This window comes from Alexandromys fortis, unplaced genomic scaffold (assembly GCF_014885135.2).
Source record: "Alexandromys fortis isolate MF-2015 unplaced genomic scaffold, M_Fortis_MF-2015_v1.1 scaffold_84, whole genome shotgun sequence".
Classification (NCBI taxonomy): domain Eukaryota; kingdom Metazoa; phylum Chordata; class Mammalia; order Rodentia; family Cricetidae; genus Alexandromys; species Alexandromys fortis.
In genome coordinates this window covers 7920519-7938324 of record NW_026068017.1, presented here as the reverse complement: position 1 = coordinate 7938324, position 17806 = coordinate 7920519, and the positions used below count along the sequence as shown (strand labels likewise).

General features: G+C 45.1%; 2 protein-coding genes across 5 annotated transcripts in view; one reads left to right on the top strand and one right to left on the bottom strand.

Moving 5' to 3' along the window:
* Positions 1–2057, top strand: part of Znf18 (zinc finger protein 18) — a 32680-nt gene extending 30623 nt beyond the window's left edge. For all 4 annotated transcript variants that reach the window (XM_050162586.1, XM_050162588.1, XM_050162589.1 and 1 more), the window contains exon 7: positions 826–2057. In XM_050162586.1, the coding sequence (XP_050018543.1) occupies positions 826–1610 (785 nt within the window). In that variant the 3' untranslated portion in view covers positions 1611–2057. The remainder of the gene's footprint in view (positions 1–825) is intronic.
* The window catches only part of Dnah9 (dynein axonemal heavy chain 9), a 328862-nt gene continuing 312810 nt past the window's right edge, over positions 1755–17806 (bottom strand). Inside the window, 3 exon segments of the mRNA XM_050162584.1 lie at positions 1755–4889; positions 6514–6903; positions 13371–13553. Coding sequence (XP_050018541.1) covers positions 4662–4889; positions 6514–6903; positions 13371–13553 — 801 coding nt within the window. The 3' untranslated portion in view covers positions 1755–4661.

Below are 17806 nucleotides of genomic sequence, written 5' to 3'. Positions count from 1 at the left end.
TAGTTAAATTTTTTTGTTTGTTTGTTTTGAGACAGGGTTTCTCTGTGGCTTTGGAGCCTGTCCTGGAACTAGCTCTGTAGACCAGGCTGGTCTCGAACTCACAGAGATCCACCTGCCTCTGCCTCCCCAGTGCTGGGATTAAAGGCGTGCGCCACCACCACCTGGCTATTAGTTAAATTTTATGTTTCTTATAAGAGTACCCATGTTTAATATTAAATAGTCCAGTTTCAATGGTTACTATATAAATGCTGTGTAACCAGATAGAGAACTGATGTACCTTTTATATATAATCAAATAAAAATCTTGGGGCTACAGGGATGGTTCAACAGTTGAGAGCATGTGTGTCATTCTTGCAAAGGACCTGAGTGTGGCTCACAGATGTCTGTGACACCAGCTCCTGTGTGGGTACCTACACCTATGTGCGTATATACACAAACGTACTCAATACACATAATTAAAGATAATAAAAAAGAAAACCAACCATCTTAATATGCACGGCTTGCATATTATATATATGTATGTGTATATATGTATATAAATGTATATATATGTGTATAAAACATGCTGCTTGTAGAGGGGTCAGAAAAGCCTATGGTGTTAGGACCTGTGGTGTTAGAGTGGCTCAGTTCCAGAGCCAGTCTAGCCTTGAACCCAGCACAGGTAAAGGCAGTCTGTAATGCTCAGGAACCCAGGTGCGAGTTTTCTTCCATATTTTATTGATACCCTCTTGGTAAAAAGAAAGAAGATGGCCTGGGTCCATCTTTTCATCAACTGGAGAAGCAGGAATAACAGTTACTGCCATTTAAACCTTCTTTTTCCTTTCAGAAGACAGACAAGAAAATGACAAAGAGAACCTAAACTTGGAAAATCACAGGGACCAGGGATCTCTGGACGTTTTCTGTCAGGCATCAGGTGAGGCACCACCACAGACTGACTTGGATTTCCTGGGTGAGAGTGAGCTGCATCGCTTTGGAGGAGAGAGTGTCCCTGAGGCTCTGGAAAGCCTTCAGGGTGAGGGAACAGGAGGGCAGCTCTTGCCTCCTGAACGGGGCTCTGGGAGACAGCTAGGTCAGCACATACAGAGTTCTTCTTCAGGAGAGCTGTCGTCAGCCTTGTGGCTGGAAGAGAAAAGAGAGGCCTCTCAGAAGGGACAGGCCAGAGCTCCCATGGCCCAGAAACTGCCCACCTGCAGAGACTGTGGGAAAACCTTCTACAGGAATTCACAGCTTGTTTTTCACCAGAGGACTCATACTGGAGAGACATACTTTCATTGCCCCATTTGCAAAAAAGCCTTTCTGCGAAGCTCGGACTTTGTGAAACATCAGAGAACTCACACAGGAGAGAAGCCCTGTAATTGTGATTACTGTGGGAAAGGCTTTAGTGACTTATCAGGCCTGCGCTACCATGAGAAAATCCACACTGGAGAGAAACCCTATAAATGCCCCATCTGCGAAAAACGATTTATTCAGAGATCAAACTTTAATAGACATCAAAGGGTTCACACAGGTGAGAAACCTTATAAGTGTTCCCACTGTGGCAAGCGGTTCAGCTGGAGCTCCAGCCTTGACAAACATCAGAGGTCACACTTGGGTAAGAAGCCCTGCCCATAGCCACACCCCCAGCCAGCCTGCCAGTCCACTGCAGCCCTGCTCAGCTCTGCCCAAAGGACCTCTTCTCTCTGAAGAAGGTTGCAGGGGAGGAGCTGGGCACTGTTTTGACATGGAGCAATATTGTTCTGAGTTGGATTGATTTAGTTTTCCCTTTTGCACCAGGAAAAGAAACCAGACTTTTTTTTTTTCAGCTGGTCTCTTACTTCAGACCCCTTGGGAAAGACATGTCATGTAGCTAATGTGTAGCTCTCTCTGACAGGACCCTAACTGGTACAGCCACAATGCTGCTGGCAGTGAGAGCCTCCGATCAGCTTTAGAACTATGGTTCTAGAGTAGGCTGATTATTGCAGAAGGGGAGGTCGGGAGGCCTGAGTGCATGCTTTGTCCGACAGGTGACAAAGTTCTCCTTTAACTGACCCTTATTTGAAATAAACTGAACTAATCTGGTCTCTGTCTTCCTTAGATCTGCTGTGTTCCACTGTGTGTCGACTATCTGTTCTGAGCATACCACTTTCATAGGGCAATGCACTTGGGAGCTGAGCTCCAGGACCAGCCCATAGGGTCCTATCAGATTTGTATGTAGCAAAAAGTAACTAGAAAGTGAGCGAACGGCCCATGCTGGGCATACCTTTATCTCAGGTAATTCTGTTTGTGAGCAGCCTTGTTGGAGGCTGTCTTCCACTTGATCAGATGACCCAAGTGTTCCCTCTTTATCCTGGCATCCTTCTTGGCCTATTATTTTTGCTAGATTATTTTATGTTTTTAAAATGTTATTTATTTCCTTATTTTGCCTGCATGGCATTAGGAAGAAATAAATAGTATTGATCTAGTTTTTAATACTACCTAGGACTTTATATTAACATATATGTCTCAACTGCCCATGTGTCCTGTATTTACTCAGTTGCCTGTAGTTCTTTAAGGTTGAGGTGTTGTGGACTCCTCCCCTTCCAGTTTGGCATGGTTTTTGGTATTCTTGTTTAGTTTGCATTTGGGCAGTCGGTGAGACTTTATAGGTATAGTTTCTGGCATTCCTAGGAGACACAGTCTCACAGCAACTCCCTGATCTGGCTCTTAAAAATTTTTTTAACTCACTCTGTGCAATGTTCCCTGAGCCTCAGGTGTGAGAATGTTTTATAGATATATCCATTGGGACTGGGCTGCACAATTCAGTACTTTGCCTGTGGTTTTCTGTAGTGGTCATGGACAGTTGCAAAGAAGTTTCCTTGATGAGGGGTGAAGACTATGCTTCTCTGTGAGTATAAGAACAACTATATAGATTGTTAATTAAGGATTATTCTGGTTTAGTAAGTTACTGGTTGTAGATTCTCCTGCAGTGACCATGACTTCACTAGCACTGAGTTAGTAGTTAGTAGTTATCTAGTCTCTCTGAGCAAATCCTAAGTCCAGTTAGAGTGCTGTTGGTTATTGCCAAGCTATGCATTGCCACTACTACACCCATAGGGTTATTGTGCCATGATGGTTGTTGATGTGTTTCACAGGCGCCCATAGGGTTATTGTGCAATGATGGTTGTTGATGTGTTTCACAGGCGTCGTAGCCAAGTAGGACTGTTGGTTGCCTCTTTGGAAGCTTGCATGGTGCCTTATGGTACCATGAAAGTTAGTTCTCAGGAATGGGGTGTTTATGTCAGTTACAGCTCAGGGGTCTTTGTGCCCTGTTTTTGAAGTGCATGGTGTCTTCAACAATACAAACTTAACCTTCCACCTCTGGGGGTAACCAAGAGCAAAGCAATAGGCTGTTTGGGAGTCTTTTGGATAGTCCTTGCCAACAGCTCAAAAGACAGCTTCTCATGTTTGCTGTTGGGATTTCTCTTAGTCTTTGATTCTTGGAGGCTTTTTTTTTTTTTTGACTTAGTTCAGATGAGAAAAGTTTATCAAAACTATAAATGCATATTTATATGTGTATTAATAGGTGTCTTTAATAGTATGATTCCTTGTGACGTTTTCAGACATCCTTATTGTTTTATCTACTTTCTTCATCTTAGGAGTTTATCTCCTTCCCCCATTCCTAGAGAAGCTCCCCCTCTTCCATTTCTTTCTTAAACCTTTTCAAGTCTAGTTAGAATTGTGCAGGATGGGACTCTCATCTTTGCTTTAACAAGTCCTCCAGGAACTTCTGGTGTCTGCTCTAGTTGGTGAACCACTATCAGAAGTAACCTGCTGCAAGGGTGTGAAGGAAGAGCCTCCCTGCGCACTCTGACCTTGCTTACCAAAGTCACCTCTCGGAGCTGTGTGGAAAGCCTTTGGTTTCTAGTGGGTATCTCTACAGTGGGAAATCTGGAAAGTTTCAGGTGAGTAGCTTTATGGGAGAAGTTTCTCCTTGGGTCTCCCATAAGTAGTGTTCAGAGCAGCGCTAGCAGGATCTACTTTCGTGTTCAGTTGTGTCCTCATAGAAAAACATTTCGTAGATGTATAACTGAATCACAGGTCACTGACAGGTACCATGTAACAGCTGCTACAGCAGAGGCATTTGTGAGTCTTACTGGAACAAAGCCACACCCACTTGTTTACCTGTTGTCTAGGCTGCTTTGGGCTACGGTGGCCACATAGAGGGTTTCTAGCCAAGCCTGGCTTGCAAAGCTTTGAGTACTTATTCTCTGACTCCCTACAGAGAAATACTAATGCTTCTCAAACAGTAATGATGGAAATTCTGACTGATGGGCACTGCCTATGCGCTTAAGGCTCTGAGAGCACCGAGTCCAAGACTGCTCTGTGAATCAGGATCAGAGTTCATTCCTGGCTTGATTCTCTTGGTCTCTTCACCATTATTTATGACTCAATAATTCTTAGAGGAGTTGAAGAATAAATCATTTTATTAGAAAAAAGTTCACTGATACAGAGTTCTCCCATTATTCCTGGGCCGACTCTCCATCTCTCAGCTTCACTGCAGGCACCCTGAATCCCCCAGAGAAATTCTGCAGAAGGTTGGTGCCTATGATTTAGTCCTAAAAATCTGCTGTTACCTCCCTCCCACTTTCTTGTCAGGGAGCCTCCAGCCACCTTCCTTCACTCTCCCAAGGGCTCGTCGAGATGTTAAATCTGGAGAAGCAAGGCAACCCCAGCTAGAACCCACTTGGATGGGTTTTCTTTAGTCTTCAGGTGGAAAGTCCACACGAAGGTGGGTCCCCGCTGACAAGTCTTGTACACAGGACAAGCATAAGCACTTCGGCAATCTTGTTTATCTGCTGGAATGGCCTTGAGGAACATCACAGGCATGGGGGGTGTCAGGTCCTTCAGCTTCGCCTCTGTAATGATCCCAGCCTGAGAACAAGAATGCAAATAGAGCCACTCAGTGCCAGCGATCAGCCAGCTAGCCTTGCTTCTGTGAGAGACAGGCATCCCGCCCTCATTCCTGCCCGCTCTTCAGTCTCCCGTTATCCCACAGTGCAAACTATTTCATACTTTAAAAATTTTTATTTGTTCAGCATAAATCAATGGGTTTTTTTTTTTTTTGTTCTTTTGAGAGGGAGGTGTTGCTGTGTAGCCAGAGCTGTACCCAAAGTCACGAGCCTCCTGCCTTAGCTTCCCGAGTGCTGGGATTATAAGCACGTGATACCACAACTGGCTTTAAGTCAGCTGCTGTTGTAAAACTCAAAGTATAGACTGATCCATCTCTAGGTAGGTTCCCCTTCTTTTATACTTTTTCATACATCCCTTTCCTTAGACTATAAAGAACAAGTATTTGAGAGATGTCAGGCTAGGTGCTAGAGAGCTAGTGGGGGAGGCAGCACCGTTTCTGCCAGCAAATACTTTCAGTTTTGAGGTTAGTTAGAGTTGGGAACAGTTGTGTTACCTCTTCGGAGCTTTATTATGTGGTCATTTCACCTGGAGAGCATTTCAACTTTTTGCAAGGAAGCACATTGTTTCTTTAACTGGGGGCAGGAAGAGTGTTCACCAGTTTGTAACTTTTCAGCCGGGACTGTCTGTCTTCTGAGATGCCTTGATAGGCTTATCTAGGACCACTGTCTAGTTGGCTATAAAGCTTCTACTGATTCTAAGAAACTTTCTCAGGAATGAAAGAGTCCCTAGTCAAATAAATTTGGACTTGCAACAAGCACACTGAAGACCAGATTTTTATAGAGTTCAGAAGGTATTTAACTATTTAACCTGCTGCTTCCCCAACTGCTGGCCCACGCGTGGTGCTGAATGCTTCACAGTGTCCATTGGGAACGCTGACCCCGGTGCCCCTGTGACTCTGATCTGCTTTTGTTATGGACAGAATAATCTGGTTTGTTTTCATGAAGTGTACCGAAAGGATTTGTTTCTCTAGCTCTCTGAGGCTGATGGGAGGCACGGTGTGTGACAGAACTAGGGAACTGTGGGGCTCTCATTGGTCCTCAGGACAGAATGTCCGTGCTGAGGAGGAGCAGGGCAAGCGCAGACTATTTGTTTTCAACATACCATAACGCCAGCCCTTTTAAAGCATATGAGTCAGTGTTCCTGGAGAGTAATAACAACATTCTAGTTTCAGATTGGGTTCGTCACTCCAGAAATGCAGTGCCCCCTTGCCAGTTTTCATCAGCACTGTGGCATCATCAGCTGTCCGTGTGCCAGACGCAGTCCAATTCTCTTACACGGTAACCTGTTTGATTTTCACAACGGCTGTTCTCCCACTTAGCAGTTTGGTGAATGGGGGTCCACAGCCACATGGTTAGTAACTGGTGGTCTTGTGTTAGATGCACCGGTGTTTGCACAGGCCTCATTTTAAGTACACTCTCCTCCAATTAGAGCCCATGCTCTTGCACCATTCTTGGCTGGGTAAAAATGGTCTCGGGAGAAAGTGCACCTTGGTCAAAAGATTTTAAAGCACTGCACTGGGGAGTCACTGTGCATGTCACCCAGCTTGCCCCAAGGTTCCTTTGACTTGTCCCCAGACTGTACATACCTGTGTGTCCCAGCAGGCACCTTCCATGAAGAGGCCGTAGATGTAAGCCCCTTCCCGAGGAGGGCTCCGGATCTCCTCTCTGTTTTTCTTCGTCACATCGCATTGCAGGGCCATCTGGTCTAGTGGCCATTCATTCTTTCGGGCCATGGACTGCATAATGGCAGTCAGGAAGGACTGGGGGTTGAAGAAGCCTGTCAACCACACAGTTGAGGGCATCGAGAAGTCGCCTGTCCAGGCCTCCAGCTCTTTGATTCTGTTAAGCAGATCCAGAAACCAGGCTGCCAGACCTGCCGTGGAAGGGTAAGCTCGCCTGGCCCAGGGTTCTGGGACCACATCTAGGTACAGGGCATTCTGTAAGTTTTCCATCTCGCTGGTCATGGTCAGCTCCCCCTAAAGACCAAGAGTAGGACAAAGTAAGGGGGCAGACATCTCAGGAAGCACTGACCTCTGCGTCCTTTGACTCATAGTAGGAGCTGACTCCAGCTGTAGAGGCTGCTAGTGTGGGCCTGGCTTGTATTTGCTTTTGCAAGATTTGTCTTACAAGGCTGTTGCTTTAGAACATGCCTAGTACCCACTGCTGCCATTTCACAGTGGCAATGCTAAAAGAAAAAGCTGCTGCTACAATACCTTGCTGGGGCAGTACATGTGCGTGAGCTTCATTCCTACTGGAATTACTGCGCCTAGGTGCTGACGGCTCCCACAATAGGTCTGGCAAATTTAGGAAACTTTTTACAGGCTCAGTCCTGTTGGCTGCATTTTATGTGCCCAGTAGCTACATTGTGTCCTGGCAGGCATGGATGTCCCTAACAACATAGAGGCTTCAACATTCAGGCCTTTCGATTGGTTTTACTGTCGCATTTCAAGTGAGGATAAAGAAATCAGGTGGCAGTGAAAGGGGCAGAGTAGGACACTGATCTTCAGTGGGAAGTCCTCGTTTGTGAAAGGGGAAGGGTGAATTTAAGCTGGCTCTCCTGGATCCCAAGAGCATTTGTGAACTCAGCATGAACGTGAGTAAAGGGGCCAAGGAAAGGCAGGGGCAGAGCATAGCAGAGATGCAGAGGATAATGAGACTAGGTATTAAGCTGGGTTCTCAGAGTACTCCCCATAGATGGGAAGGCTGTGTTTCCCATTGATGGAAAATGTAGAATGTATGCACCTTTTCCAGGGTGTGTTACAAACCTTATGTGTTACAGCTTAAAAAAAGTTTAAGCTGGTATTGGTGGCACACGCCTTTAATTTCAGCATTCAGGATTCAGAGGCAGGCAGATCTCTCTGAGTTTGAGACCAGCCTTGTCTATAGAGTTAGTTCCAGGACATTCAGGGCTACAAAGAGAAGCCCTGTCTCGACAAACCAAGACAACAACAAAAAACTTAATGTGCCTTTAATGTTACCATTTGCTTGCCAATGTGGTTAAAAGGATATATACAAAATAAGATTATTACCAAAAAAAAAAAAAAAAGTACCACAGAGCTATCAAGAAAAAAAAATGAGAAATGATCACCCACATTTGTGTAAAAGAGTTCATAACCATGACTGGTCTCCAACTCACATTCCTTCTGCCTCCCAAGTGCTGGAATTGCAGGTGTCCACCACCCTGCCTGGGAAATGATAGGGCTAAGTTTGCTACCCCACAAAACTGTTCTGGGTCTTATTAAGTTTGAGTTTATCTATGGAAGTTATTGACTGTACATGGGGAGTCTTGGATTTGTTCCATGCTGCAACCCCACAGGATTCATAGGTCTTTAGGGCACAGACTGTTGGTAGTGGTGAAGTATGATGAAAATGCCCTGGTTCTACTTTGAGGACCGTGTCAGTGAGACAAGTTCATCCGTCCATCCTTTGAGACTTGAGACAGCACCTGACCTTTGCTTGTGAAGAGAAGTCATTTGTTTCTGGTTATCAACAATACTTTTACGAGGATTCAGTGAAGCCTGAAACCAAGACTGAGTTTTGTTATAAGACATGATGTGTTTACTATTAAAATAAGTGGCATGGTCTAGGGAAATAGCTTAACTTAGTTGGCAAAAATGTTTGCCAGGCAAGTATGAGGACCTGAGATCTATCCTCCAGATTCCCTGTAAAAACAAAACGAAACAGTCAGGCATGGTGGTAGGAGCCTTTTAGTCCCAGTGCTGGGGAGATGGAGAGCTCACTGGCCATCTAGCCCTGTCTAACTGGTAAGTTCCAGGTCAATGAGTGACCCAGATAAGATGGATGGCTCCTGAGGAAGAACATCATTCACGGTTGCATGTGTGTGTATATACTCCCCTCCGCCCACACAAACAGACCTCCCTGACACAGGTGTGAACAGCAGTGAAACTATGCACCATGCACCTATGATTGCGGTATGTGCTTAGATGTATTTGTCCAAACCCATAGGAAGGGCAACACTACGAGAGATCCCCAAGCAAACTCTGGACTCTGGTGTGCCACTGCATTCATCAGTTGTGATGAATGTAAACTTTGCGGGCTGCTAGGAGTATTTTGTGTGGCAGGGCTGGCCGGATGTGAATCTGTAATTGCTATACACTTAAATACTATGCTAGAAAACTAAGGTCTAATTTTTTAAAATGCAATACTTAATTTAGAACCTTTCAGAAATCTAAACTCCCTTTGAAAGCCAATAAACATAAAATATGTAACTTAATTCCTTAACATTTTTCTCACATCTGCTTATAATATCATTTGCAATGACTAACCGAGAATGTACTGCCTCCTAGGCTTCCCCACTTTACTGCAGAAGCAAGAACCATCGAGGAAGCAGAGCCGCCTTGTAGTTTGGTTTCTGAATGCAGGCATTTTCATTACCTTGAGTAGAAGCAGAAAGGGTTGGTCTTTTAAGTAGCTGGAGGCAACAGTGTCCTTCCTGGGTTCACCAAGTGTACCTGCATTGCCTCTGAGCCTAGGGGAGTGTAGCACTGGTGGTCTCCATGCCGGCCTGTTCTAAGATTTCGCCAGATGGACATGGGGGATAGATAAAGTCTATGGCCAAACTCTGGGCACCAGCCCCCCACTTTAAAATTATTCTTCATCTTTTTAATTTTGTGTGCAAATGTGTGTAAGTTTGTACGACTGCATGCAGTCTCTGCAGGGGCCAAAAGGTATTGGCTTCTCTGGTGCGGTAGTTTTAGCCTGCCGGAGATGCTGAGACCCAAACTCGGGTCCTCTACAGAGCAGCATGTGCTCTGAAAGGATGAGCCTGCAGCAGCCCTTAGTCCAGCTCTTCTTAAAAATCATACAATGAAGAAAATGGTTTCCTAACTTCCTGGCCTGGATCTGAGCAGCACTGTTAATATCTAAGTCTGCCTGCTCACAGGGTAGGTCAGCGAAAAGAAAACTTACAAATCTGGCTCTTCCATCTATTTAGTAGCCTTGTGTTCCAGGGCCCAGTGACACACTTCAGTCCGTGTAGCACCTTTCCCAGGTATGAAGGCTGCTTGTCTGTGACCTTACCCGCTTGATTCATCCCTATACACAAGTGCCTTTGTAACCTTCCTTTAGTGCAATAGAATGGAGACCTTCTTTGTCCTATAGTCACAATGTGTTCGAAGCTAGATTCATAGGCTGCGGTTAGTCCAAAGCCAAGAAAGACTGCATAGAGACCAGAAACTTCCCTTTGGAAGGCTGTGGTCACATGGTAACAGCAGCATTCAGCCCATAGAGGACAGGCTGGGGATAACACTCCCTTGAGGGCTTCATGCCACACCCTATGCTGAGGGTCAGGGTTAGACCATTCTTCTCAGGAAAATGCTTTCTGTAACTAGCTTTCTCCGACACCATGCTCGGGCTTGAATCTGGTGCCTTCATACATTCTAGGTAAGCACTACACTCCTGAATTACTCCAACCCTTAGTGGTAGAAAACAGTTTCACTACATAAGGCTAGTCTGGAATTTGTAATTTCACCTCCTAAGAGCAGGGATTGCTGGCATACATATATGCATACATATACACACATACATATATATGTATATATATGCACACATATGTATACCATATATATATATGACATAGACACACACACGCACATCATTACCCCTGGCCACTAGATTTCATTAATATAAATCACCAGGAAGTAGAATAAGAGTCCCACATCTTTCACAGTGGCTAACTCATTTTAGTTTCTGGTAGAGAACAAGATAGCTAAAGGTATCAGCCCTGGGTAGCTGCTGAATGGGTGATGATTCAAAGGACCAGAAGAACATGATGCCCCTTACATTTGATCTGAAAGTCAACATAGTCTGCAGGAGTCAAGACCCAGAGCCAGCTTTTGCATTTGAACATTTCACAAATTTAGAAAAACTAAAGCCTAATGGAAAAAGCCAAGGCCATCCATCATTTGAATAATGAGACGTTCCAGACATGCCCAGATGTCAGGCTAGCCAAATGAAATGGGACCCATGGGGGTTCTGAGGTTTTCTGGCAGCTGCATTTCAAAGCATGAAACAGGTAAGTTTAATTTCTCTAATGTTCCTTTTAATGCAATATGCCAAATGTTTGGATATACAATCAATGTAAATTATTAATGACATTTTGTAGTTTTTGGTCTTCTCTCTTTGAAATCTGATGTGTCACTTACATTAGTATCTACTGTATTGGACAATCTAAAAACTTGGATTCTCATGTTTTCCCCTTTAGGAAGAGAATTTTCTAAATAATCTATCACATGTGTTTTGTTGAAAATTACAAAGAGTGGGAAAAATGAAGCACCATTTAAAAATGTTGTAGATGAGGCTTTTGTGCATCTGGCTAATGAGAATGAGAACACCTAGGGAGGCCAAGAGCCAGATGTCTGACAGTGGTGAGTTCCCGAGAGAAATCCTCTCTGTGGAACGTGTCTGTGGCCGGCTGCCTTTCCCCCAGATTTCATCTCTACCCACATTCTGTGTGCTCTGAGACGCTCCAGGCTTACAGGGCTGTATCTGTCAGCTCAGCCAGGTCTTTCTGGGCATGTGGTTTTTATAGCCAGTCAGTTCATTTTTATCACAAAGGCTAAGAGTGTTTGGCTAATGACTCAAAGGGTCAGGCATTTGTAACTGTGGTGCCCGGTTCAGGATATCATTTGGCTTGGCTTGTGTGCTAGGGGACTGGAGATGGCCACTTTTTCCTACACTGAACCAGCAGCAGCCTTGAGTGGGGACATGTCTGCTGAAGAGAAGCAAAGGACAAAGGGGAAGATCAGCAGGTCACCTAAGACCCTTTTCCCCAAGCTTGGAAGCTGACTTCCCCACTGTTGCATCTAGCAGGTGCTGGTGTGCTCTATATCCTAGCCAGCCTCCTGCTGTAGCCGCTGCTTTCCCTGCTCCGTACTCTGCCTCCTTTTGCCGTGGGGTGCATCCATGCTGTGCCTCAGAAGCTGCACTCACTCCCAGGGTCATCTGGCACTGCTTATAGGGCTTCCCCGTGAAGTCATCAGGGACAACAGTAGGACCGCTGGACGGAGATAGAGATGGGAGAATGTGTTGTGAGTCTGATGGCCAGGCTACTCGGGACTGCCCTCATGAAACTGTTTCCTCGAGAGGATTCTGATTGGATACTACCCTCCAGGTCATACAGGCTGCTCACTACTTCTAGGTCATTGTATCACCTTCTCGAAGTTCACCTTACTTACACTGTTCTTTGTCTAGGTGAACACTAGAAGGCTCTGAGTCCTCTGTTCTGATCCTTAGCAGCCCTGTCCTTTTGTCCCCAACTGTCCCTATCTACCTTTCCTCAAAGGTCTCTCTGTGCCGCCTTCTCCGCAGCCTTCCATGATCTCAGGGTCTTTACCTGCTTCCTCCTTTAGCCTGTTTACAAACTCCACCTTCCGTCAGGCTGACCTGGCAGGGAAGGCTCCTCTTCTGCCTATCTGTATCCTTCCCCACAGAGCCCATCAATCAACATTGTGGGAACTAGCCTGAAAGGAGTGAAACTCTGTACTGCTTTTCTGTCTCTGCACAGTCATTCTTCATGATTGACTACACAGAGCCACAGTGAAGGTTCTTAGAAGAAAAATGAGTGAACAAATTGGAAGTCGAATGGGTAAATAGCCTGCTCCAAATTGCATGGCGTCAATAAGTTATGACTGCAGCAAACCTATTCAAGATAATTGCCACTGTATACCTACTTCCCCAGGACTGGAGATGCAAAATATGACAGGCAAGGGCCTGGTTTACATTTGAGATTGCTGTGGAATTTTGCGTTTATCTGATTATATCCTGGCACAGAACTTTAAAGCCATCAAACACTGCCTGTCCCCAATAGCCCAGGCATTCCCATTTCATCTTCTATATTACTTCCTTCTGTCCACATTGTGCATGTGTGTGGGGGTTGGAGATTAAAAGAAAAATTAGAATAGTCGTAGATTTTGTGCTACTTGGTACTTTCTTTAGGTGTCTACATGTAGAAAATTCAGTTGTATTTTTTTACACACGACTGTGATTTTGTAACCCCAAAAGCTAGCCACAAAGCACCAGCAGAATCCAGACTTGGCTTTTGGGGCCTAGCTGAGTGTTCACTGTAAGCTACAAGGCCAGTTCCTGGATAATAGACATACTTCTAAGACACTGGGGGTCAAACTCAGGGCCTTGTGTATGCTGGGCAAGCTCTTGCATTGAGCTGTTCTGCCTGCCAGAGATAATAACTCTTTTTATTAAAGATTTCACTTGTAGAAGACCACACTGAATAGGGACCGAGCACTATGCTGATTCTTTCAGATAGATGTCCCCAGGGCTAGACTCCAGCTTCTGTGGAGTGACACCTTTCAAGCATTTAGATGGCTTCAGAACAGTGGCCCTTCAGCTCCCAGGCCCCCTGGTGTCTGCCACTCTGTCCCTGTGGGTTACAGCCATGTCCTCTGGCAGTGTTTCTCCTGCTCACCTGTAAACCGAGGTGCAGCTCTCCTAGTGAGCGCCGGATCTCTCTGGTGAGGATGTTCATGCGTTCACACTCCTGGAAGGCAACTACAATGTAGGGGGTGCGTTCCTCCACCTTGGCCATGAGCTCTGGGATGTTAAACTCATCGGCCACCCGATCCAGTATTTCTTCCAGAAGGGTCTTGACCTGTTCCCATGGTAGAAAATATGGGGTTAAGGAGGGACTCCATGGAAAGATATACCTGGTATGGTAAATCTGGCCAATAACCTCACAAGCTCCGTGGGTATTAGGCTTCTACCTTTATTAATCTGCTAAATGGACATAGTATCAAACTGCCTTCTAAATCCATAGTTCTCTACCTATAGAGTAGTGTAGCTCTTCGGCCTCAGCAGAGAAGTTGCTCTGTACAGGAGATGAGGGTTAGCACAGAAACTCAAAACCAGTCAAAGTGCTGAGGATAAGTGAGTGTGGGGTGCTTAGTCACACATGGGACATCTGTATCACTTCAGGGATCGGGACCATTGCAGGAGAGGGGGCAAGAAGACTGTAATAGCCAGAAGCTGGTGAGGACCTGAGCAAAGCAATGTCAGGACATGATAGGACTTCGTACTTTTAAACTCAATAACAGCTGTGGTTGCTTGCAAAAGATTAAGGGAGTCAGCTTCTACCCCTGAGTTGGTTATTAAAAAAAAAAAAAAGACATGGATTGAGGGTATATGAAGATGAGAGTTTTGAATAAGGAGTTAGAGGAAGGAGTGGGGGGTGAATATGATCAAAATAGGTTGTTTGAAATTCTCAGTTTTGTTTGTTTTTAATGAAGGGATTCCATCCTCCTGTAATGGACATTAGATGACAGTCACCAATCACCTGCTGCCCCGCCTCTCATCACACTCCAGTTTGCTTGCTGAAGTCAGCTAGGCCAGGGTTGAGGAGTGACCTCAGGACACTTCTCTCCAGAGGCTGGCTAGTTCTCTGTGACTTGTGTCACCAGCTTAAAAAGATAAACACACCTTTCTAAGAACTGAGGTTGAAAAACTCACAAGCTGACCCAGTTAGCCACAGGAACTAAAGTGGAAAGCCATAAGACTCTGACCTAAGATGCCCCTTGTAGGTCACACGGGCTGCGGTGATCACACGGGCTGCGGTGATGAGCACCTGTAACGTGTGTGTGTGTGTGTGTGCGTGCGTGCCCATGCACACATCCACAGCCTTCCAAGTCAGCGGTTCCCATATGCCAGGTCCAGTGAACCATGTATCAAAAATCAAGCATGCCTTTTCATTATTTCATAGACAGTATAACTGTTTGCACAACTTTAGACATTGTAACTAATCTAGGGGAGATTTAAGGAATATGAAATGGATGGGCTATAGTTCAGTAAAGTACTTGCCTAGCATGTAGGAGGCCCAGCACTGTATAAAAGTATACCAGAGGATGTGCATAACTTATATGTAGATACTAAGCCATCAACATAAAAGGCATTTGAGACTTTGGCATCCACAAGGAGGTGTGGATATTGAGGAGACTTCCCCCCCTTTCCCCACACTATCAGCTTATTAGATCAGGGGAGCCAGAATAACCTGGATTTCTCTTCTAGAAAATTGGAAGTGAGGTACAGAGATTGTGGGTTATCTAGGGGCAAGCACTTGCAGGCCGAGTCTGCCATTTTGGAGTAAATGAGTAAACTAGGGAGGTTTGTTAGCAGAGAAAGACAAATGAAGCTGTGCATACATAATGGCCATATGGGCAGCAGAGTAGCAGAGGAGGAGCAGGAAGGGAGCAGGTGAGCAAGCACAAGCCCTCCACGTCCTAAGAGCTGAGCTCCAGAGGCTTGCACTGGCCTGGGCTTTGTTGGCTCTGACATCTCCATCCCTTCCTCCAACAGCAGGCCTCTATCTCTTTTGAGAAATTATTTCCTCCCCATCTTTCTGGACACAGTCATCAGCCCAAGCATTTCCTTACTCAGTCCTCATGGGATGCAAGCAAGTCAGTTAGGTCTCAGGTTTTCATCCATGAGCATATCCACTAGAGTCTTGACCTGCTCCCCTCCCCCAACTCCCAGGGTTGACTTGAAGATCAAATCAAATGAGCTGATGGATGTCACAGCATCTGAAAGCTTTAAAGGACTATATAAATGTAAAGGGTGATTAATATTCACCTTGCCTTGAATTGCTAACACACGATCCATTCCCCAGGAAAAGAGCTGATGGTAGAAAAAAGGAAACCAAGAGCCTATCACCCCATGCCAAATGGGTTTCTGGTTGCTGTCAGAGCAAAAAGTAGAATAGAATCTTAATGGTACCTGAAAGCTGCTGCCAGGGCCGGAGACAAACGGCTAAGTTTATATTATATTTCTGTCTCTGGAGTGGGATTGAAGAAACAGTTCTGTATCAGTGAGCAGCCATTTGGCGGTGACTCACAAAGAGATAAAAAGATGGTCTGGAGGCATTGCTCTAGAATACAGGAGGATGGGGACACAGTTCTTTCCTGCTTCTCATCAGGTCAGAAGGGGTCTGGAGGCCTGGGGAGGAGCTGGGCACAGACAAAGGAGGACTGCTCAGGGAGCCCTAGGGGTCTTTCAGAGGGGATGGGTGGGTTCCAAGGGATTAGCTCTACTTCATTTCCATAAACCAACACCTTTGCTTTTTCTTCTCTTTAGGAAAGTAAATACATATTTACCAGAAATAAAGAAAAACACCTTCTAGAATCGTCTTATAAGAGGGAAAATGCTGTTAAGCTGCCAATATTTGACTGGGTCGTGCAGATTTCCTTCAATATACAGAACACTTTGTCTTTTCAGTCATCAGCCAGCCAGTCACATTCACTTGACAATTGTCATTTATGCATTTATCAACTCACCCACCCACCACCATGCCTATCAGTCTCTCTCTTTCTCTCCACACACATGTACATATACATCTCTCTCTCTGTCTTCTAATCTTTTTCTCCCCCTTAGTACTGGGGATTGAACCGGGGTATGCATGCTAGGCAAGCACTCTACCACTGAGCTACAGAGCTGTCCTTATAGATCTTTTATTTATTTACTTATTGAGACAGGATTTCACTTTGTAGCCCTGGCTGGCTTGGAACTTGCTATGAAGACCATGCTGGCCTTGAACTCACTGAGATCTGCCTCCTGAGTGCTGGGATTAAAGGTGTCCACCACTGCCCAGCAATTTTATTATTTTAAAAAAGAAAACAAACTCTCCTTTTTCCACTTTACATACCAATCCCAGCTCCCACTCCCTCCTCTCCTCCCACACTTAATTTGTAAGCCAGCTCTCTAGGTCTTAAAGAAATTCGATCCATCACAAGTAGCAGACTTTGAGGTCTCTAAGAGTACCTTCATAAAGACACTGCTACAACAGGTCAGACAATGCTACAACAGGTCAGACAATGCATTTGTGGTTTTCCTGTTTTGCATTTAAATATTTGAGAAATTTAAGCTATACTTTCATCAAAGTATGAGGAATCTGGTTTACTTTTCTCCAAATGGCTTTTTTTTTCAGCCCCAATAAATCATGTCCTTGAGCATCAAACTGCTTCATCACTACAGACGGGAGAAAGGCTTGTATCCCAGAACACTACTGGAGAAGACCACTGCTCTGGCAGATCAGAGTCTCCTCTAGGTTCGGATATTGAACCCAAATCTTCAGTATCTCAGAATATGACTGGATTTGAGCGCAGACCTTTACAGAGGAAATTATGTGGTAATGGGGCCATTAAAGTTGGCCCCAATCCAATCTTATTAGTGAAGAGGAGGAGGTTTGGGTACACACAAGAAAGGAAACAAGGCCACATGAGGACATAGTTAAGGAAGTGGCCACTGCAAGAAAGAAGTGATGCCTCAGACAATCACACCCACCTGTGATTAATGGGGACTCTAGTTTGCAGGTATATGAGGACATGGCTCTCTTTTACAAGTTACCTGGGTAGTGGAATTTCATTATAGTGGTCTTAGCAGAGGATGTACAGGATGCCCTCCTCCTGGCTATTAGCAGATCTGTTTGCCCTAAATGGTCCTCAATGAAACCCACTTGGGTTAAAGTATGGTGGACACGGTTTGTCTCCTCCCTAGTCTTTCCAACCCTTGCCCTTCTCTCCTTCTTTTAGACTCACAGCTTCCCCTCATGGAGGTGAAAACATAGCAGTAATAGACTTGGGTCAAGGTTTCAGAAGCGTGGGTGAGCTGTAAGAACAGAAGAACCAACTGCAAAACAATTCTGAGGAGTGGGACAAGGCATGATGGGATGTGCGCCCAATAACCTGAATGTATGCTATGCATGATGGGAGCTGAACCTTGCTTCAGTTCTCCTGTCCATTACTTACACGTCCTGGCTGTGGCCAGAAACAAGGGCATTTTTCTTTCTGGGTGACTCGCTGCTTCTCCTCATCTTCTGACTTTATGTTACACATGGAATGGTGGAAAGGCTAATTAATG